The sequence below is a fragment of the Balaenoptera ricei genome, chromosome 6, assembly GCF_028023285.1.
Source record: "Balaenoptera ricei isolate mBalRic1 chromosome 6, mBalRic1.hap2, whole genome shotgun sequence".
NCBI classification, from domain to species: Eukaryota; Metazoa; Chordata; class Mammalia; order Artiodactyla; family Balaenopteridae; genus Balaenoptera; species Balaenoptera ricei.
Window position 1 is genome coordinate 54,010,402 of NC_082644.1, and position 23,415 is coordinate 54,033,816.

The 23,415-nt window shown below is 41.8% G+C and overlaps 1 protein-coding gene across 1 annotated transcript in view; it reads left to right on the forward strand.

Annotated features, from left to right (window-relative positions):
• The window catches only part of SLC24A2 (solute carrier family 24 member 2), a 236,571-nt gene that overhangs the window by 207,792 nt on the left and 5,364 nt on the right, over window positions 1–23,415 (forward strand). The window contains exons 8-9 of the mRNA XM_059926402.1: window positions 13,093–13,224; window positions 21,717–21,806. Coding sequence (XP_059782385.1) covers window positions 13,093–13,224; window positions 21,717–21,806 — 222 coding nt within the window. The remainder of the gene's footprint in view (window positions 1–13,092; window positions 13,225–21,716; window positions 21,807–23,415) is intronic.

A 23,415-nucleotide genomic window follows, 5' to 3' on the forward strand; every position in this document is an offset into this window, starting at 1 on the left:
ACTGCTTAAGATGCACTCAGAGGCCTTTTGACCACACTTGAAAATGAAATAGATAGATCTGGCTCTTGGGTTTCTGCCTAAATTTGAATATTGACAGAGAATTATAACTTCACTTAGAATCTTACTGTTAATAACACCATTTGTCATTGTGCTTTCTGAAGTAGTTTGAAGAAAGTCTATTAATTATTCACATAAGATACATTAAGAGCTGACTATTAATAAAAAGGAAAAAACTCCATTGACACCCTGAAAAAAATACCAACATTAATATTACTGTTCCTATGAGTAATTGTAATCCAGTTGATGATTAAACGATGAGAATGACTTTTGAATTGTTTCTTAGATTCTTCAGTAGCTTTTATGTTGACAGATCTTTTATGATTTGTATCAGCAGGATTTACGAAGCCCATGAAAACTATACAAAAACCAGTTTAAAATAGCAATACAGAAAGAAATCCATCTTGTCCATAGGTTGCACCTCAGAATTATTTGGGCAAAAAGCAAAGTGAAGGAAAGTAATTGCATTTCACCAGACTCTCCAAAAGCCATTTTACATTAATATAAAATGGTTTCTTGGCTTCTTGGAAAACTTAAGTCCAGACAGCTTCATCACTCACAGCAAAATATTTTGAAATCTTGGTTTCAATTCAAAGTCATGGAGAAGCAGATGAAGTTTTTTCAGGTTGCCACTGCTGAGTGAAACCTTATCATTTTGTATTTAATATGCTAAGTTCTTGATGCTAGATTTCTTTCCATCTATATGTAAAACAAACCATAAGATGGTATTTTAAGGGGAGGGGGAATTATTTCCTACTGCTAGACAGGCAGAGATTAATCACTTCTTAAAAAATCTGTATGCTACATAAATGTTAGCTCTGTTGGTTCAGGATGTCCACACAGAAGGCAATACAGATGTCTCAGATGGTGCTGCCTTCCAAAAAGAGATGCTTTTTGACTGACCTCTTCTTGACTTATCTCTTGGAAAGAGATAAGTGATAGAAACACAGAGATAAAAACGGAGTCGAGAGATGAAGGATATTGGTAAATAATGCAAGGGCAAAGACATTGAGAAACTCAAGAGAACAAAAATAAAGAGATTTCTCAAAGACTCGGTAAAGAATGAGTGAAAGGGTGATTTAAAAATAAATTATAGCAAGTGAACACTTTATTTTCAAAGCCAAAAAAACAAAAGGATTCAAATATAAGATATTTTTAAAAAGATAAATATCCATATGGACAGTGTGTATAAGTCCACTCGGGCTGCCATAACAAAAAAATCACAGACCGGGTAGTTTAAACAACAGAAATTTATTTTCTTACGGTCCTGGAAGCTGGAAGTCTAAGATCAAGGTTTCGGCCAATTCAGTTTCAGGCAAGGGCTCTCCTTCTGGCTTGCCGTTGGTTGTCTTCTCTCTCTGTCCTCACAGAGCCTTTCCTACACAAAAGGGTGTGGGTGGAGAGAGAAAGGAGCAGGGGAGAGCTCTCTGATGTCTGTTCTCACAAGGACACTAATCCTATCAGACCAGGGGCTTACTCTTATGATGTCATTTAACCTTAATTACTTCCTTAGAAGCCCCATCTCCAAATATACCCACACTGAGGGTTAGGGCTTCAGCATATGAATTTTGGAGGGACACAAACACTCTATCCATAATAGTCAGTAAGGATTCATCTTAGAGTTGAGTAACTGAATTTTTCCAAACACGACTCTGGTCTTCCATCATTGTGTCTAACAGTTTTTCTTCCTGGCTCTCCTGTTTTTATTCCCTTTTCAAAGAGGAAAGGCAAATGGCAAATGAAGTTGTCCCTAGAGCCCTTAGCTGACCCATCCCAGAACTCTGAGCTTGCACTCAAAATGACTCACACACACCTTCTTTGGCAAGTCCTGAACGATAGCTCTGGGGTCCCAAAAATTCATTTTCACTTGTGTCCCTCAGACGTTTTGAGTATAGGTCTTTGGGTCTGTAAGACAAAATGATCCACAACCTAGTAATGAGATTTTTATGGATCGATATTTTGAATTTCAAGCACAATGTTCTAGCTCTGTAACAGACGAAATGAAGGCTACTGGTATGTTGACCCCACTAATTGGCCAACCACTTTAGGAAAAAAAATGGAGATGACATGAAAACCACTTACTGTCCCTGAGCCAGCTGATATTTATGGTGTGAGTTTATAATATATGTCTACTGCTCAAGCCACCCAGTCTATGGTGTTTTGTTATGGCAGCCCAAGCAGACTAATACGCTGACCATATGGATATTTATCTTTTTAAAAAATCTCCTTTTTGAATAGATTTCCTTTGTAGTAAAGCACTCCATGGAATGTTTCTTGGAAGGCACCTTCTACTTGCCAAACAGATGTTGATTTCAGAGCCTTTCACTGTATTAAAGTGTGACTGTGCATTTTTGAGAGCTCCAACTCTAGTGTTGTTTTTAGCTCTGCTCAAAAGACAGAATCAAGGTGTCACAATATTATGAGTCTGCTTGGAAGCTTTGTTTCAGATAGAAAGTCTACTTACAGCCCATCTACTGAAATAAAAGAGCATTTTCTCCTTAGGGCTATGGAATTTTCCCTTTCATCTTATTTACAAAGGCCTTGTGTTTATTCCTCTTACCAAAGAGGAAAGTAAATTAGATTGTTGACATCACGGTAGTCAATGAATGCTCAGTAAATGTTGGATGAATGGATAGATGAGGAACACAATTATTGCAGTTTCCACTTTCACATGAAAAAAATTAAATTATAGAATTTTATTGCTTGGAAGTATCGTAAGTCACCTAGTCAAACTTCTCTCTCCTGGATGTCTTTGAAGAAATTCTTCTCCTAACCATTTGTTAAAAATAATAATAATAACTAATGTTTATTGACTGTTTACTCTGTGCCAAGCGCAGTTCTAGGTGCTTTTCCTGGACTATCTCAGTTAATTCTGTCACAGCAGTCACATTGTAAAAGAACATTCTGGAGCAGAAGTAGGTCTTCTTCGTCTTTTAGTCCCTTCTCCAGCAATCCCTTCATTAGGTGAGGCACTTTCAAGATTTCTTCTCTCTCTAGGAGCCTCCCACGTACGCTTTGTACGGGTGCACACACCTTCTCGTCAGTTCCCAAGGAAACCTAAATGGAAAAGTAAAACATGCCACCTTTGTCAAAGAGTATTTTTAATGCTTCAATAATGAAAGAGGACAAAGGCAGGAGGAGAAGCAGATGGTCCCTGTTCCAAGACGATGCTGTTCTTTTGCGCATATTCTTCCCCTGAGGTTCCACTGGCCTGTGAACACGGAATGCTGGAGTCTGGAAATAACCCACCTCCTATTTCATTTCTTGCTAGAGTTAGCCTCGGGAAAGTTTATGATTGTAAAGGGCTTAATCCATCTCCGCCAATGTTCCCTAGATACTCATTTTAGAAGTAGCCAGTACAGGATTATCCACAGTTATGGGAATCAGGGGTGACATCAAGCAATGAAATGCACATAAAATCTCGAGCCCTCATTATGGTGTACTTGATTGTCACCTCCTCCTACTTCAGACCTGGGCTAAATTTCTGCACTTTTTTCTTGGCTAGAGATGCTAAAGAACAAGTCTTTCTTTTTCACCTGTATTTGAAGTCCTGACATTCTTTGCTATCTTATCAGTACCCACATTTCATTTTTAAATTTGTACCTGGCTCCTTGGAGATATCACCCAAGGAGATAGAGGAGGGAAGAGAGAATCACAATGGCTCCTCCTCCCCACCCACGCCCAGATCTGTCCTTCATTTCCCCTTCAAAGCTGCCCTGGATGGTATAACAAAAATACCATAGACGACGTGGCTTATTAACAGAAACTTATTTCTCATAATTTTGGAGGCTGGGAAGTCCAAGATCAATTGTCTGGTGACAGCCTTTTTCCTGGTTCACAGACGGACATTTAGTCACTGTGTCCTCATGTGGCAGAAGGGGCAAGCTAGCTTCCCAGTTATATATAAGGACACTAATCCCAATCATGAGAACTCTGCCACCCTGACCTAATCACCTCCCAAAGACCCCACCTCTTAATACCATCACCTTGGGGGTTAGCATTTCATCATATGAATTTTGGAGAGACACAGATATGCCATCCATAGCAGACTCAAGAAAAGGAAAAGAGTGCGTCCAAGAATCAAATGTTTCTGATCAGCTTTTGCAAGAACATGGGGCAGCCAAACCACCAGAAATTAGTTCTAGACTCAAGAAAATCAACCAAAATTATGTCAGTTACATTCTTAGTGCTTGCCATAGCTAGCATTTTTTGTTTTAGTAGATTTGATTTATTACAAAAAGCTGGGAAACCTAGTGTAATTGGACATACAGAACATTCATACCTACTTTTTAGGAGTGAGGAGGGGAGGCCATGTGGTATTTTGGAAGAGCCTTGGGTTGGGAGTGAGATGAGCCTGGCACTGTGACCTTCCTTCAGCATATCACTTCATCTTAGGGTCCTCAATTGGGGGGGGGGGCGCTCAATGACCCAGGCCCCTCCAGCTCTGAAATTCTGCGGCCCTGAAGTTCCTACACTAGATGATTGCAGAGGTCTATATGATTGCAGCTTGTCTTTCATGATCATTCAGTGTCCAAATGATAAAATGAATGACAAGTTCTTGGACAGGAAGGTGGTCCCACATTAAAACATTGCAGGGGACAAAGAAGCTCTGCTTCACAATGACAAGGTTTTTAAGGACTTTGGGGGCCTAAAAGGGGGTGAGGTGCACCCCAGGTCCAGATGCCTTACCGGTGACACATATGTGTTCTTTTGCTATTCCAGCATTTCCGTTGATTTGCCTGGGGTCACATAGCTAGTTAGTGGCAGAGATGAGATTAATGGCAGAAAGGAAGAGGATAACATGTGCTGATCCCCTGGTCTCTCCCAGGTACCGTGCATCCTGCGACTGCCTGAGAGTTACTATCCGCAGTCTACAGATGAACACCTCCCACGTAGCCTACATATTTCACGTGTTTTATTAGTGGCTTTTGTTGAGGGTGACAGTTTCAATACTCTTGGTGCACCCACCCAGCCTCATATCTCAGGCTCGGCGAATGTTTTTATGGATGTCTCTTCCCACTCCCAGCCCCTCGGGGTCTTGTTGGGGATTCGTAGCCCACACCGCACTCCATGAGCTTTGCCCCATTTGATCATTCGTGTGGGCATCTGTGTGACTGAACAATGTGGAGGTAAAACGGATTCTTTTTTTCTACAGATATAAATCGTAGAAACAGCAACAACAACAAATATACTAGGAACCATTCTTTTTAAGTAGAAGTCCAAATCACTTGAAATCTTCACCTTCCCCCAGTTTGACCCTGGCCCAGTATTTTAGCGTAAGTGAATTATATTTTTACAGAGATACCTAAGTACTGGCATTGCATTTTATCCAGCATCATGCCACACTGAAGGGACTCTCCAGTGGGAAGAGGTGGCATTCCTGAGTGCTGAACTGAGTGGTCCTTTTGAGGGGGTTAAAGAAGAATCAAACCCCACCGAGTTGAGAGCTAGGCAGGTGCAAGCGATCCTCTGAGCTTGCTCCTTGTGAACTGGAGATGAGATGTGATTACCAATCAGCAAAACTGAACTCAAAGTTGGCCTATTTTCAGATGCCTCCTGGGTGTTCATTTTAATTCTCTGACAGCAGAGTTTGCATTAAAGTGGGCTCACCTTCACGCAGTAATCTTGCACAGTGCCCTTCACAGACAAGAATAAGAAATTGAGTTGCCTCCAAGAAATATTTTTCTGGCTGAAGAGGCAACTTCTGGACTGATAAATCCAACTCAAGCCCCTCCACTGGAAACCTGACACTTATTCTGGGGCAAACCATCCAGACGAGGCACAAGTGGAAATAGTATAAGACGCACGTGCAAAGAAGCTGAACCAGTTCTCGTGATGCTAGGCCACAAATGGGCAGGCTGCCGCCACTCCTCCCATTCACTAGATAAAGGAAAATAAAAATGAGTTGATTGCTCCAGAGACCTCCCAATAGGTGCTAACTGCCCCCTGGAACTGTTCTCTTCTATCTGTAGGTGTTCTGATAGCCAGACCTCCAGATTCCAACCTTCAGTATTGATAATGAATCCAAGAAGGTAGTTGTCCATTTGTCATGCGTTGTCACGTACAGTAACATCTTACCTCTCTCTCTCTCTCTCTCTCTCCCCCTCTCCCTCTCCCCCTCCCTCCCTCCCTCTCCCTCTCCCCTTCCCCCTCCCCCTCCCTCTCCCTCCCTCCCTCCCCCTCTCCCCCTCCCTCTCCCTCTCCCCTCCCCCTCCCCCTCCCCCTTTCCCTCTCCCCCTCCCCTCCCCCTCTCCCTCCCTCCCTCCCTCCCTCTCTCTCTCTCTCTCTCTCTCTCACTCTCTCATAAAGTTATCCCCAAAATTCTGTTGGACCACTGCAGACTTTTATTTTTAGGTCTGCCCCACCTTCACAAAGATTTGAGGCTGCTTGCAAAAATACATCTGATGTAAAAGGATAAAATGACTAGTTTGAGAAAATTCAGCAAAGGATGGAAAGGAAAGGAAGAGAGTAAGACTAGAGTAAGGTGAGTGCAGATTCCAGTGCTGTGATTGCTGCACAGGGTTACAAATTTGGCTCTGAACTCCCCAGTGCCAAGAAATAAAGAATATCATTCCCCTGATGCACGGATTTCTCAGTTTCTCAGAGGAAGCATGACTTTTCCCAGTGCTGAGATGTGAAAGATTTTTCTCCCTTGATTCCTCATAAAGAGGACACTGGATCAGCCAGGATAAGGTTCTACTGTGAGCAACCAAAACCCCAAAATCACAGCAGCTTAAGTAAGATAGAATTTTATGTCTCTCCCAAGTCTTTTTTTTTTTAACATCTTTATTGGAGTATAATTGCTTTACAATATTGTGGTAGTTTCTGCTTTATAACAAAGTGAATCAGTTATACATATACTTATGTTCCCATATCTCTTCCCTCTTGCATCTCCCTCCCTCCCACCCTCCCTATCCCACCTCTCTAGGTGGTCACAAAGCACTGAGCTGATCTCCCTGTGCTATGCGGTTGCTTCCCACTAGCTATCTATTTTACGTTTGGTAGTGTATATATGTCCATGCCACTCTCTCACTTTGTCACAGCTTACCCTTCCCCCTCCCCATATTCTCAAGTCCATTCTCTAGTAGGTCTGTGTCTTTATTCCCATCTTGCCACTAGCTTCTTCATGACTTTTTTTTTTCCTTAGATTCCATATATATGCGTTAGCATACTGTATTTGTTTTTCTCTTTCTGACTTACTTCACTCTGTATGACAGACTCTAACTCCATCCACCTCACTACAAATAACTCAATTTCGTTCCTTTTTATGGCTGAGTAATATTCCATTGTATATATGTGCCACATCTTCTTTCTCCATTCATCCGATGATTCTCCCAAGTCTTTATAGGCAGCCCGGAGCTAGAATGGCTCTTGATGGGTGTCAGAGGTCAGATCCTTTTATACTATTTCTCCACCTCATGGTCTAAGATAGCTCTTCAAGCTCTGGCCAAAATGTCCCCATTCCTGGCAGCCAGAAGGAGGAAGGAGTGAGGAAGGATACACCTCCACCCTTTAAAGATACATCCCAGAAGTTGCAGAGAATACTTCCCATTCCATCTCATTGGCCAGAACTTCATCCCATGACCACACCTTGTTACAAGGAAGGCTAGAAATAGTCTTTATTCCAGACCCAGGTAAAAGTAGGCCTTCTATCACTAAAGCACAAGGGCAGTATATTAGGTTGCTAGGGCTGCTATAACAAAATACCGTAGGCTGGGTGGCTTAAACCACAGAAATTTATTTTCTCACAGTTCCGGAGGCTGGATATCCAAGATCCAGGTGTCTACAGGTTGTTTTCCTCTGAGGCCCCTCTCCTTGCAGATGGCTGCCTTCTTGCTGTGTCCTCCCACAGCAATTTATTTCCTCACAGTTCCGGAGGCTGGATATCCAAGATCCAGGTGTCTACAGGTTGTTTTCCTCTGAGGCCCCTCTCCTTGCAGATGGCTGCCTTCTTGCTGTGTCCTCCCACAGCCTTTCCTCCATGCGTGCACATGCACAGGACTCTCCATGAGTCCTAATATCCTATTCTTATGAGGACACCAGTCATATTGGGTTAAGACCCACCCTAATGGCCTCATTTTAACTTAATCACCTCTTTAAGGACCCTATCTCCAGTCACAGCTAAGGTCCTGGGGGTTGGGTCTTCAAAATATGAGTTTGGGGAGACACAATTCAATCCATAACAGGCAGAATAGATACTAGAGAACAAGCAGAAGCTGTTGCCAGCATCCCCGTAACTAGATAAAGAATAAATTCTTTGGAGCCATTTGTTCTGTCTCCCCTTTGAAATTCAAGTCTCCTTCAAATCAAGAGTCCCAGAACTTAGTGCAATGCTTTCTACCTAAAAAGCACTCAGTGAATACTTGCAGGCGGTCATGGTCACCACCCAAGGAATCCCAGCTCGAGCAGAGAAGGGCAGCCAGGGTTGCTGATTCTCCACCACCTGCTCTTCCCACCAGGCTGCACTGACTCCTTCAAGATCAGACAACCAGAATGTGGAAACTTAGAGTCGTCTGTCTTAGGCTCACATTTTCCAGGTCAGAGATTACAAGGCCCTAAAGCAGTCATTGGTGCCCTGGTTTTACACAATTCTAGGGATTCTATGAAGACCCCAGTAGATCTCAATCTACCTTAAACTATCACGAGACATTTGAATTTTTTCAGGATCGTTTTGCCTTGTTTTCTTTCTATAGACATGCTGCAGAAGCTTTAGGAGGTTAAGGATGGATTGTTGCAAGGTCAAAGCCAGGATGCCACAACTCCAGGAAAAGCTGGAAAATCAGTGCCAAGCCTCTCCCGGGGCTGAGACAAATGAGCATGCCAACAGCCCCAGCTTAGGCAAAGGCAAATCGAGCCCCCAGACTTGGAACAGAATTTTTTTCCTCTAAGTAGCTTGCAAGCTGTTGCCCACTGAACCAGAGTGAGATTGCACTTGGCAAAAAGACAAAGAGAATTTCCCCTAAAATATGCTGACAACCTTGCTCCCCAGGCACCTCTAGAATCCTCCACAGGGTTCTGGGCTCCTGTACTTCTCTGTAGCAAGATTCGTCCCCAAGAGGCCATGAAGTCCCCACGGAGAGCACTGTTTGTACAGCCTGAGACCCAGTCTCTTCTCCTCGTCCATTTCTGCCCTAGCAACAGCAACCTCAAATGCAGCTTTTGGAAGCCGTACAATATAGCTAATTGTTTGCGTTGGACCAGTAGTATGTTTAGAGCTTATGCATCTAAACAGACAATTACTTTCTGCTATTTTCTAGGGGCACTGCCTGCCTGGTGACTTGGGCAGATGGAGAAAGGAGCTAATCCGTAGGTTATAAGCAGAAGGGTTACTGATGAAATGTCACCATCTGTTGGTGTCATTAAAATGATATGAGTCATAAAGAGTTGCTTTTGTTTTTTCTCTGAAAAAGGTTAGCTTAGAGTTTAGAGAGAAGTTGCTCGATTGCAGATGGCAGTGGGGGACCTGACTGGGGGGAGTGTCAACTCTGGAAGGGGGAGGAGCCTTGATGAACTCATCAGATCAGCTTGATGGGTCTTCAAGAAAGTGCTGGCATCCTCTCTCTGAAAAAAACCACCTACCTTGCATGAGACAGGGTACTTATTAGTCATAATGCAAATTCTCAACTCTCCCATGGTCCTCCCTATTCCTGAGGCATCTACCAGGTGGGGAGGGGAAAGTCATTCATTTGGATTAAACAAGAAAGATCATATCTGGGAGGGAACAGTTAAAATGCACCTGTCTCCTAATCTTCACTGGTCTCATGACACAGAGATTATTCATGTAGTCAACTGACAGCTTGGGAGGCTGGTGAGCCCAACAGGGAGTGATACTCTCTACATCCGCTACATCTTCTGGGAGGAGGTTGAGGTAGCTCAGAAGAGGAACCAGGGACAGCACGCCCAAGCTTCTGTCAGGGACGGGAGCCCTCGGGATAAGTAAAGGAAGCAGTGGATGAACCCTCATGAACTACGTACGAAAGGAGACAGCTTTTGGTTTTGTTGACTTTCTCTGTTGACTTCCTGTTTTCACTTTCATTGATTTATTTTTTTTTCCTCACAAACATATTTTTTTTATTTTTTTTATACAGCAGGTTCTTATTAGTTATCTATTTGATACATATGTCAATCCCAATCTCCCAGTTCATCCCACCACAGCCCCACCCCCACTTTCCTCCCTTGGTGTCCATACATTTGTCCTCTACATCTGTGTCTCTATTTCTGCCCTGCAAACCAGTTCATCTGTACCATTTTTCTAGATTCCACATATATGCGTTAATATACGATATTTGTTTTTCTCTTTCTGACTTGCTTCATTCTGTATGACAGTCTCTAGGTCCATCCACATCTCTACAAATGACCCCATTTCACTCCCTTTTATGGCTGAGTAATATTCCATTGTATATATGTACCACATCTTCTTTATCCATTCGTCTGTCGATGGGCATTTAGGTTGCTTCCATGAGCTGGCTATTGTAAATAGTGCTGCAGTGAACATTGGGGTGCATGTGTCTTTTTGAATTATGGTTTTCTCTGGGTATATGCCCAGTAGTTAGGATTGCTGGGTCATATGGTAATTCAGTTTTTAGTTTTTTAAAGAACCTCCATAATGTTCTCCGTAGTGGCTGTATCAATTTACATTCCCACCAACAGTGCAAGAGGGTTCCCTTGTCTTCACACCCTCTGCAGCATTTGTTGTTTGTAGATTTTCTGATGATGCCCATTCTAACCGGTGTGAGGTTATACCTCATTGTAGTTTTGATTTGCATTTCTCTAATAACTAGTGATGTTGAGCGCTTTTCATGCGCCTCTTGGCCATCTGTATTCTTCTTTGGTGAAATGTCTATTTAGGTCTTCTGCCCATTTTTTGATTGGGTTGTTTGTTTTTTTAATATTGAGCTGCATGAGCTGTTTATATATTTTGGAGATTAATCCTTTGTCTGTTGATTCATTTGCAAATATTTTCTCCCATTCTGAGGGTTGTCTTTTCGTATTGTTTATAGTTTCCTTTGCTGTGCAAAAAATTGTAAGTTTCATTAGGTCCCATTTGTTTATTTTTGTTTTTATTTCCATTACTCTAGGAGGTGGGTCAAAAAAGATCTTGCTGTGATTTATGTCAAAGAGTGTTCTTCCTCTGTTTTCCTCTGAGAGTTTTATAGTGCCTGGTGTTACATTTAGGTCTTTAATCCATTCTGAGTTTATTTCTGTGTATAGTGTTAGGGAATGTTCTAATTTCATTCTTTTACATGTAGCTGACCAGTTTTCCCAGCACCCCGTATTGAAGAGACTGTCTTTTCTCCATTGTATATCCTTGCCTCCTTTGTCATAGATTAGTTGAACTTTCATTGATTTCTACCCTAATTTTTATTATTTCTTTTCTTCTGCTTACTTTGGATTTAATTTGCTCTTCTTTTTCTAGTTTCCTAAGGTGGAAATGTAGAGTACTGATTTTAGATCTTCCTTCTTTTCCAGCATATTGCATAGCAAAGAGATGGGGAGCATAAGAAGTATATTTAATGAGGGTCCAGACAACCCAAATAAACCGCGCTGACTTCCTAATTCTGCCTTATTACCTAATCCTCTTATTTCCCTCATATTTGGTGTTTAAAATTCGTTCACCCACTGCCAAGGACATACACGTAAAGAGAAAGAACCTTTTTCAGCATGGCTTAAGACTAGCTTTTTTTAATTATTATTTTTTTTATTTTAACTTCTGGAGAGAAAGTGGGGGTGATTGTGTAAACCACTACAAATCCTTTTGGCAGTACTAGGGTGTAAACTATAAATAATAAACATAACACTGCAGCAAGTCGGGCCTCACACCCAGCCCTGCCTCTAGTCTTGTCCTTTTCCTCTAAGACAACTTGCCCGAGCCTGGCCCACTTACCACCTCCCTAGGGAGAGAAGTGCTGGGGGGATTCAGTGCTGCCTGAAATAGTACAGGATGCTGGAAGCAAGAGCCATGGGTGGGGGGCAGGGGGGAGGGCAGGAGCTGTATGAAGCCTGTGTGGGTTATTTATATGGTCTCAAAAGGAAGCATCCGTGGAAATGTTCCTATTGATATTTTTAGATCTGACGCTTGGTCCTGCTGCTGCACTTTCATTTTTAAACAAGCAGAGAAGGGAGTGATTGATGCGGTCTGCAGTGCTGTTTCGGAGGCTTGGAGGGCCCGTCTGACAGGCTAATGGTCATCCTGCCAGGCCCTGATCCACCTTCTGTCCCTTCTAGCTCTGGGACCTCAGAAGCTGCTGACCTCAGCGGGCAGCGAATAATACGCTGGCCGCTTGCTGCCAAGTCAGAAACTCTGAAGTTTACCCCCTGGCTCTGCAGCCCTGTGTGCTTGACACCCACAGGTTTAGCGTCCTCTACTTCCATACTCTGTTTCTCTGTGAATGCATATATATGTTTGCATAATAAGCCTTTGGCCGGAAATAAAATGGTTTAGAATTTAATGAGGTGATTAGGCAGGTTAGAAACTCACAACCACACAATAATCCATGAACTTAACTATTCCAGGGCCACTGAAGGAAGTTGAGCATTGTTACTGACTGATTTCTGTGGTTACTTTCATTTGCCCACTCCAAATCTGTGTTCTAAAAAAACGATTTTTGATTATTTTAATTTTAAAAAATTTACTCCCAAGGATTCTGAATCCTGTGGCTTTCTCCTCAAGAAGAGAGGAGAAGAAGGTTGGCATTGGGGTCTTTTGCTCTGCAGATGTGGTTTCTCCTAAGTTCAGAGTCCACTCCAGTTGAACGATCAATTCAGGAAAGAGAGAGGCTGGAGAGCATTCAGGGAAAGGAAAGAAAGTTCTTAAATTCTCATGGCTGAGCAATGTATTGTTTGTTCCTGGGATTCAGACTATGACAGGTGGGGTTCTCTTACAAACCTAAAAGTTACATGGATGAAGCAGCCGAGATGACCCAAGAAAACTCCTAATGAGATCCGGAACTTCTCTCCTTGCTCTGTGGCCTGCGGATGTTATTGTCTTTTTTGTTCATTTTCTCTCTCTCTCTCTTTCTACAACAGACCACAGAGTCGGGTGAAGATGAGGAGGACCAGCCTCTCAGCCTGGCCTGGCCTTCTGATACCCGCAAACAAGTCACATTCCTAATTGTTTTCCCCATAGTGTTTCCTCTCTGGATTACCTTACCTGATGTTCGCAAACCTGTGAGTAAAGCTTTTTTTTTTTTTTTGAAATGAATTCCTTGTAAAAAGCACAGCATATAGCAGTATGCATAGCCTGCTTCTACTTGTCTTAAAAGGAAAAGGGGGTGACGTATACACATGTATATGCATATATATATGTGTGCCTGAAATTTCTCTGGACAAATACACAATAATAGTGATTTTTCTGGCTATTGAATCTACGTAATGAACTCCCCCAAAACTTAGTGGTATGAAATGACAACCATTTTATTCTGCTCGTGGGTCCTGTGGATCAGTAAGTCAAATGGACACATTGGGGATGGCTGGTCTCTGCTCCACAATGTCTGGGGCCTCAGCTGGGAAGACTCAAGTGGCTGGGGGCTGGAAGCATCTGGAGATTTCCTGGCTCACGTTTCTGGCACCTGGGCAGAGATGATTCAAAGTCTGGGCTCAGCTGGGATTGTCTACTGGAGAGCCTAACGTGGCCTCTCTATGTGACTAGGGTTTTCTCACAGTATGGTGGCATCAGGACAGTCAGATGTCTTACATAAGAGATCAGGACTCCAAGAGTGAGTGTTCTAGCAACACAAGGAGAAGCTACATTGTCTCTGATGGCCTAGTCTCAGCAGTCACAGAGTCACCTCCACTGAACCCTACTACTCAAAGCAGTCATAAGTCTGTCTTGATTAAAGGGGAAGAGATAAGAAGTCTCCCTAGAATATATCAGTGTCCTATAGCATATGACACCCTTGATGGCAGCAGTTTCAGAGCACTTGTGACCATGTTTTAAAACCACTACAGTGATTGTCTCTGCAAAGGGGAACTGAAGGTCTGAGGCAGAAGGGTGACTCACATTTTGTTGAATATTTGTGTACACGAATTATTCACTTGATTCAAAAAATAATTTACAGAAATGCATTCATCTGGTGTAAATGCCTGTATGTCTGATCTGCTCCCACCAGTATTATTATCATTACCATAATCAATATTATTATCTGCCGCTATTATGTACTGTATGCTGTGAACACAATACCATCTTATAATCAGCAAAGTACAATCTGAATGTAGATCAAATCAAAAGAACATCCTTTCCCAGTAGTGTCAAACTGGGTTCCTGGGCCACTGCCCCAAAGGGTGAAAGAACTAATGAGAGATAAGGAGAAACAGCTCTACTTTTTATTATGGCCCTACACACACGTACTCATTCAACAAAAGTGTGTACCTACTATGCATCATGCTCTATCCTTGGTATACTTCATAAATTCTATTGTAAATCTCAGAAAACATCTAGTATGGGCATATACATATATATATGCCTGCACTATATATATAAAATTTTATATATATATATATATATATATACACACACATATAATTGGCATAAGTAGAAAGAAGCTTAGGCAAAAAGAGTTAACTAGCTCAAGCCTGGTCACTTCCTAGGGCATAGAGCTGAGATTCAGACCCAGGCCCGTGTGACCACACAGCTTGGGCTCTTCCTCATATTTCTTGACGCCAGAAGGTAGAAATCTGAAAACATCATTTCTAAAAGCATTTGGAATAGAATACTGTGGTAACATCCAGCGTAATTTAGCATCCTTCTTCAAGAGCCCTGTGATGATTTCACCTTCCTCCCTTGAAAAAGACTGGAGAAAAATCCTGTCTCGTTACCCTGACCTAGAAATAATCCAACCTGATAGAGAGCCTTGTCTTGTCAAGTACAGGCCAGGAATGACCCCTCATTTAAGGACTCCTGACATTAGACGATTCCTAGGAAAGGGTGAATGTAGCAGGTGTGGCTCACTTAAAGTGCTATCTAGGTTTCTTTGTTCAAGATGCTGTTACAGAGCATCTGCTGTATGCAAAGGCCTGGCTTCCTGGAAACCTGCAGCCAAATAGCTGGAATGGGTTCAGTTTCTTCTTGGCTCCCATCACATTGACATTTCTGAGATGTGTGTGCTCACGTGCGCTCACTCACTTATTCTCTCTGTCTCTCTCTCTTTCTGTCACCATTGCTCTGCTGTTTAGCCCGATGCTTTTGCTTAGCTCAGGGAGGAAAATGAGGGAGACAGACAGGGTTTTCTAAATCCCCACAGCAGGCCTAGAGTGATCATGGCCCAGAGTAGAGGGGCCTGGTTCACTGATAAGACTGACTGATGTTATAAAATAGATAACTAACAAGGACCTGCTGTATAGCACAGGGAACTATACTCAATATCTTGTAATAACCTATAAGGGAAGAGAATCTGAAGAAGAATATATATATAATATATATTGGGTTGGCCAAAAAGTTCGTTCGGTTAGTGAATACATTGTTCAATAAAATTCTTGGTGAAAATGAAAAATGTGTCTTTTATTTTCACTTAAAGCCGAACGAACTTTTTGGCTAACCCAATATATAACTGAATTGCTGTACTGTACACCTGAAACTAACACAATATTATAAATCAACTACACCTCAATTTTAAAATTTTAATAATAATTTTAAAAATAAATTTTTCACAAATGAGTGATTGATGTCAGCACACAACTGCTGAAGCCATCAGGAAGATGTGCAGGAATGGCCTATGACTCAAGGCCCTAGAATCTCAGGGTTGCGTGGGACTCTTAGAGCAAAGGCTGGCAAAGTGCTCGTCCCCTCCGTGATCTGAGCTGATAGGTCAAGGGAACTGTTAAGGAAGATCAGAGTTCTCAACCTGTAACTCCTGGCCAGCAAACAGGATCCCACCATGGCTGTAGTTACCTGGATCGAAACAGAGGCTGATGCTCTTATCCTGAGGGGTGCAAAGCAAGCAAATACAGCTGAACATGATGTTCCCCCTGTAGTACTGCTGACTGGTCATTCGCTGATAGCACCCCGTGGGAGCCAGCCCCTGCAGCGTGCGCTGGGGTAGCCAATGGGGCTTTTGCTCACTGCACCCCCAAGGGCCATCCCTGGATGGACTGGATTTTTTTCTGTTTTTTCCTGAGTATACCATGTGCTGTTCCAAGCAGAAATGAGACTCCTAGGTAAAACACTGGGTCTTTCTAGATTTCCTCAGCAAATATTTATTGAGCACCTATTATATGCCAGGCATCAGGCTTACGCCCTAAAAGAGATATAGAGACACATCAGTCACAATTCCCATTCTTAAGGTGCTCTAAACTCAGTAGAGGAAACAAATCATGACCACATAGAACTACAGGGCAAGATTGCACAGCTGTACTAGTAAGAGCAGCTAGACTCGAACCCAAGTCTCCTGACTCTGGAGCATTCTCATGCTACCATTTACTATCGTGGCTTTTCCCACACGACTCATGAGCTGTGCAATCATGGGAAAGTCACTTCTCAACTCTGGACCCTGTATTTCCTCCTCTGTGAAATACAGGAGTGGAGGAAGCTCTCTAGATTCCCTGCCAGCGGTGACATTCTGTGATTCAGGAAAGCATAAAGAGATAACTATCAGTACAATATTGCTAATTTAAGGTGACCGTATATCCCCGTTTGCCTGAGATAGTCCCAGTTTACTCTCAAAGCATGCTGGTTTGAGTTATATGGTCATTCTTTGCATACATGAAATGCCGAACGAAAGCATGCCGATTGATACAAAGGCCAGTAAGTGGCTTCTTACTCATGCTCAGCTCAGGAGAGTTTCATTAGGTTTGATCTTGTGTCAGTTAGCTTTTGCTGTGTAACACACCACCCCAAAACTTAGTGGCTTAAAACAACAAGCATTATTTTTAGCCCATAATTCTGTGAGTTGGCGATTTAGGTGGGGCTCAGCCTGACAGTTCTGCTACTTACTTATACGGCTGAGGGCTGGTTGGTGTAGGCGTATGTCAGCTGGAACACCTTGTCTCTGTTCCACTGGTCTTGTATCCTTAAGCAGGCTAGCCTGGGCTTATTCACATGACAGCCAAGTTCCAAGAGTAGTGAGAATGAAAGCCGCAAAGCCACAAAGATCTAGTTCAGAATCTGCACACTGTCATTTCCACCACATTCTATTAGTCAATGCAAGGCATAAGGCCAGCCCAGATGCAGAGGCTTGGGAAATAGACCTCACCTCTTCACGGGAGGAATTGCAAAGTGATGCGGTCATTTTTGTAGTCTGCCATGGTCCTCATGTCCTGCCACAAGGGCCTCTTGAAAAATTATCCAGGGAGAGGAGAGACAGAAGAGAAAACTATCAATTAATAGACACTTGCTACTCCTCAGAGCCTGGCAGCTCTGCCTCCTGAGTAGTTTGGTTTTTTCTGGGTTTTTTTTTCTGAGTAGTTTTTGAATTACCCATGGAGATGAACATCCCAAACCTTGACAATAATTACAATGAAAATACGATTTTTTTTACCCATGGAGATGAACATCCCAAACCTTGACAATAATTACAATGAAAACACGATTTTTTTTTTAGTGTATACATCTAGTTTCAGAGTAAATAGTACTCCCACTTGCTTTTATTTACACTTCATTTATAAGCAAATTATATGACAGTGTTTGTTGAATTATGCATACTTCCAGCTCAGATAATTAATGGTGGGCTTCACTTTTATAGTTTTCTTAAATTAATGGCTTTGTTTTAGAAGTACAAGAACTGAAATGCAAACCTTAATGAGGAATATGTCTTTGATGAAAATTGAAAATAATAAAGGAAACAAAGACCCCAAAAGTTTTATTTTCTCATGGCCTAGGATGGATGTTCTTACAAAACAAGAATGCATCTCATGAGATATCAAAATATGACCCATCAGAGCTAGGAAGGTACTGCAGAACCCAGCTAGGTTTTTGCAATTTCTGTCATGCATTGGTTCATTCACCAAGTATTTATTGTGTCTACTATGTACCAAGCACGGTTCTAGCAAGGATGGAGTGATTGAGGCCCTGAGATTGAGTGACTTGTCCAAGCAAAACCAGCTAATAAGAAGCAAAGCCAAGACTCTAGGCCATATCTCTGCAATCACTTTCACCTCCCTGAGTTTCAGTTTTCTCATCTCTTAAAAATCAAAATGAGCTTAATATTGTCTAATAACATCTGCCATTACTATCCAAGCACTTGTTCTGTGCCAGGCAGTTTGCTAGACATTTCATGTGCGTGAAATCCTCAGAACTACTAGACATTGTTATTCCTCCCATTTTACAGAGAAAGAAACTGAGATTTAGAGCGATTAAATAATTTCTCTCAGGGCACATAGCTGGTAATTGATGAGCAAGGATTTCAATACTGGTCATAGTAATCCAGAGACCATACTTTTAATCTTTAACAGGATTGCTTTGGAGAACTCTGTTAAATATGTATGCCCCAGAACCTTGCACAGAGGAGATGCTCAGTGAATGTTTGTTGAATTTAAATAAGTTAGGAGATGGCCAATTTGTGTGACCAGCTAATGTCCAGTAATGTTTTTTAAGCCAAGAAAATATCACTCTGATGTACTAAAAACTTCTAATGAGAACATTAGCTGTCAATTATACAAGTAAACCATTACACTGGAACAAAATAGACACATGTGCCGGCCAACACATGGATACAATTTGCTTTTTCCTAATTGGTATGAGGTCCATCCCAGCAGATGTCAGGATGAACCGCCATTACTAACCATAAATTGACATATCAGACCTTGGCTTCAGGAGCTCTTTTCTTCCTTCCAATGAGACTGGTAACTAAATAAGAGTACAGGTATGATAACTGGAATGAGACCACAGAGTCCAAAGAAGGGAAATAGTCCAGAAAAAAAGGAAGGAAGGAATGACCTGGGCTGTGAGATTGGAAATGGTAAGGTACTTTGACAGTCGGGGAAACACTTAACCAAACTGTTGATGCATGAAAGGTTGATGCTTCCAAAGCAGGAACAATATGGGAGGCTGGGTGAGGCAGACGGTTGTACAGCTGGAATGCTAGTCTGTATTTCCCTGATGCTCTTTATTTGCTGACATTCAGAACATAGGCTAGTATTATGATGAGGATGATCATTATGTGTCCAAAGCCGGGTATATTTTGAGCATCATTGGCCCTGTCTTTCTTTAGGAATGAGTATAACCTAGATTCCTCACATCTAGGAATGCGTGCTATATAGTCAGAGAGACCTAGATTTGAATTTCATGTCTAGTTCAAGATCTGGGTACAGAGTAAGTGCCCAGCCTTTACCTACCCCTGGTTAATGATGAAGACCTGAAACTTTACAAAGAAAAAATATTTTTAACCTTTTTTTTTTCAATGAGTTCCTAATCCAATACTAGGTACATTTAGATGTCCACTAATGACTAATTGGCTTCTTGATTAAGACTCATAAGCATCAAATTTTGAAATACAGAGGTTTTCAATAATATGTTGGTGTAAACTTAGCACCTTTAAATCCTTAGTCCGATGCCTTACTTTCTGCCTTTTGACTGGGAATGGTCTATGGTTCAGGGATGATATTTTTCAGATGAGAAATATGTTCAAATAATTTGATTCTGACTTCGGATGCTATATCGATGAACAGACATGCAAAGGTACAAAAAAGTTAAATAATAATAAAATAATAGTTACATGCTTAGTAAGTGAGCTAACCTGGAAAGGGGGCGTACCTATGAAATGAGGACTCTCCCAGGATATCCAGTCCATGTGCCATGTCATGAAGTGTGGAGATGGTACTCTGTTCCCTCCCAGGATGCGCAGAATCAAGCTAAGGATTGGCTACTGCTCAAACCACATGGGTGGTCCCACATCACAAGGGGGGGCCCTTCTCTTCCCTGTGACAGAGCATGGCCTGGGAGATGAAGCCCTCATCACACCTAGGATCCTGAAACAGTGACTTGTGGCCAGAGGAAAAGAACAGGAACTCTAATCAGCGAAATGCCTTGCCTGGGAAAAATTGATTTCTTGGCACTGGCAATTCCAAGGCTCAGGGAATCTGGTCTCCAGAATCCAGCTGAACCCCTCGCTTTAAAGGAATTTGCTTTCAAAGTGAGTGTCTCAAGCTCCACTTTGAAAAATTGATGACTTTTTTCCCATAACCCATTAAACAGTGCTTAGGTCCCCAGAAGGAGTCTGAGTCTTTGGCTGAAATATTTTCCTTCTAAGAAAGGGAAGGAGTAGGGGGAAGCATTTAAGAATAAGGTTGTGGCTACTCACCGTGGTTAATGCTTTCCCCAGTTTAATCAAGCCCACTGGTCTTCCAGACATCCCAGCTAACAAAAGGGCCAAGAAAAACCACAACCATTGAAAGAAAGAAATGGTTATTGTGAAACTTAATAGAACCATGTGAATGATAATGAAAACATATATTAAAAACTTGAAATTAATAGAGAGAACATAAGCCTGTTTGGAGCAATAGACTGTGTTCATCATTAAAGATATTCAAAAGATTACCATATACAGGTTTATCTTTTCCTTTTAATGAAGCTCTCAAAAGCCATGGCAGAAGTGTTCTATGTGACTGCCCAAGGTCAACTCTTCAGACGAGTGAGATAGCTTTCATCCAGGTCAACTCCGGGATTCATTTCTCTGGACAAAATTGGATGGCGTTATCAAAGCAAAAAGTGAGATTGTTTCTCAAAGTGGAAAGCTTTGAAATAAAAAGTGTTTTGCAATAATAAATGAGAGACTCTCTGAGAGCATTCTGTTATCTGAGCATGTTTTAAAGGATCCCAATTTTGCAAAAAGGGCATCAACAGGACACCACTACCATCCAGTGCAAGCGTGGATTTCCCTATAGTGGGATGGATAAGAAGCACTGCATTTTGAGTGTCTGATTTTGGCTGATGTTTGAAAGAACTTTAAAAGTGCTCATACTATAAGCCTGAGATTGCACAAAGCCCAGGGCTAGAAGCATAATTGGATATAACATAGTTAGGGGTGGAGAACAGGAGAAAAAGCATTCCCAAGAATGTCTACTGTGCCACCCCCATGGAGAGCAGCACAAGTGAGCATCTGCTGTTGATACTTGTGTGGCTCCAACGTCCTGGAGACTGGCCATCCTCAGGAATCTGTATTAATTGTGGTGATGGCTTCTTCTGTGTGGCTTTTCCTCATAATTCATGGGACCGTAAAATGAGCCAATGTATTTTGGAAACTATTGATCCTTCTTGTGAAATGTAATTAATCCCGTAGGCTTTCTGGCATATGGATTATTAGGATACATGGGTTGAAGCAATAGAAATTGATTCTCATGAAATTGAAGAGAAGGTAGAAAAGGGAGCAGGAGAGGGAGGGAGAATGTGGGGTATTGAGGGATTGAAGGCAAGGCTGAGAAACCAAGCCTTGGAAAGGGCAGGAGCAGAGAGCATCTGAGAAACCAGCAGCAGGAACAGACATTCTCTTCAAAAGGCTTCCATCTCAGAAACTAGATTTGGGATGGTTTGGCTTCCACCAATTTGACATTCTCAAGAGAGAATCTTAATGTCCCAGCTTGACCAACGCTTGGTCATTTATTTTGATTGCTAATTCTACCAGGACTGCAGGCAGTGAGGGAGAAGTAGCTGAATTGGTGGTCTTAGCTTTGAGCTATCAGATCACCTCAGTTAGCACTCACATTCTCTCCTCTTTCTGGTTCTCTTTCAGTCTTCAAGGAAGTTTTTTCCCATCACGTTCTTTGGCTCCATCGCCTGGATCGCAGTATTCTCTTACTTGATGGTCTGGTGGGCACATCAGGTAAGACCTTGAGAGTGACACACATCTGCCTGGCTTTTCTCTTGGTTGCTAAGTGGCTAACCAGTGTGTTTGCTTTCTGAAACTGTCACAACAGTATTGCATCTAACAAGTTACATATTCCAGGACTAAAGGAATTTATTCCACTTAACTTTCCCTCGTCTCCTGGCCTTTCCCTATAGTGTGGACTCAAATCGGCATAGCCCCAGACAGCCATGTGGAGGAAAGGCAAGTCTCACTGCTTCTTGCCCTCTGAAGCCTGAAGCCAGGCCAACCCAGGCCTGGAGGAATGTCAGAGTTTTTCCTGGCTCAGCAGCACTTATACTTTCTCTTGGGCAGCCACTCACCTCACGTTCTCATCCAACTGGCTCTTAGGGAAAGAACTGGACACAAAATGGTCTCTTCCTTGAGCCTCCATTTACAAAAATGATGATGTATTTCCCTTTTACTACTTTTAATTCAGTACCAGTCATAGTGCCCATCACCAGAATAAACTCTCAGGAATTGTTTGCTGCAACACATGAATGGAAAAATGAGATGCAAAGGTCTTACATTCTCAAAGATAGTAATGGTTACCATTATTGATTGAATGTGTACTACATGCCAGATAATTTACATCCCTTTGTCCTTGTACATGGGTATAATTTCTATGAGGGAGATACTATTATTATCCACAGTTTACAGATAAAGAGTTAAGCTTAGAGCTAATAAAAAAAAAAATGCCCAGGATCATTTAGGTAGTAAAATGCAGGACTGAGATTCTAACCCAGCACTCTGCAGCTCCCAAACTCATGCTTTTAATCTCTATTATAAACTACATCAATTCCAACTGCCCACTTGTATTCTTTGTCTAATATACCCTTAAAATTATTATACTTCTTAACAGAAATAAAATATAGCAATTTGAAATAAGGAAATATACACCAAGGACATATGTGGATAGAGTTCTCAACAAATGCTGCTGGAATAATTGGATTTCTATATGCCAAAATAAATGAACTTAGACATTTACCACCTGCGATACTCAAAAATTAACTCAAAATGCACGATAGTTCTAAACGTAAGAGCTAAAAACATCTAGAAGAAAACAGAAAATCCACATAACCATGGGATAGGCAAAGAGTTCTATGATATAACACCAAACCATGATCCATAAAAAAAATAATTGATTAACTAAATGTCATCAAAAGTAAAACTTCTGCTCTTCAAAAAACCTCATTTAAAAAATGAAAAGACAGGGAATTCCCTGCCTGTCCAGTGGTTAGAAATCTGCGCTCTCACTGCCTAGGGCCCAGGTTCAGTCCCTGGTTGGGGAACTGAGATCCCATAAGCCGCGTGGCATGGCCAAAAAAACCCAAAAAAATTGGAAAGAGAAACCACAGACTGAGAGAAAATATTTGCAAATCATATCTCTCTGATAAAGCACTTGTATCCAGGATATATAAAAAGCTCTTAAAGCTCAATAATAGAAAGGCAAGCATCTACAGGCATCTTAAGGTTTAAGATGGACAAAAGATTTGAGTAGCTATTTCACCAAGAAAGGTATGCAAATGGCTAATAAGCACAAGAAAAGATATTCAACATCATTATTCATTAGAGAATGCAAATTAAA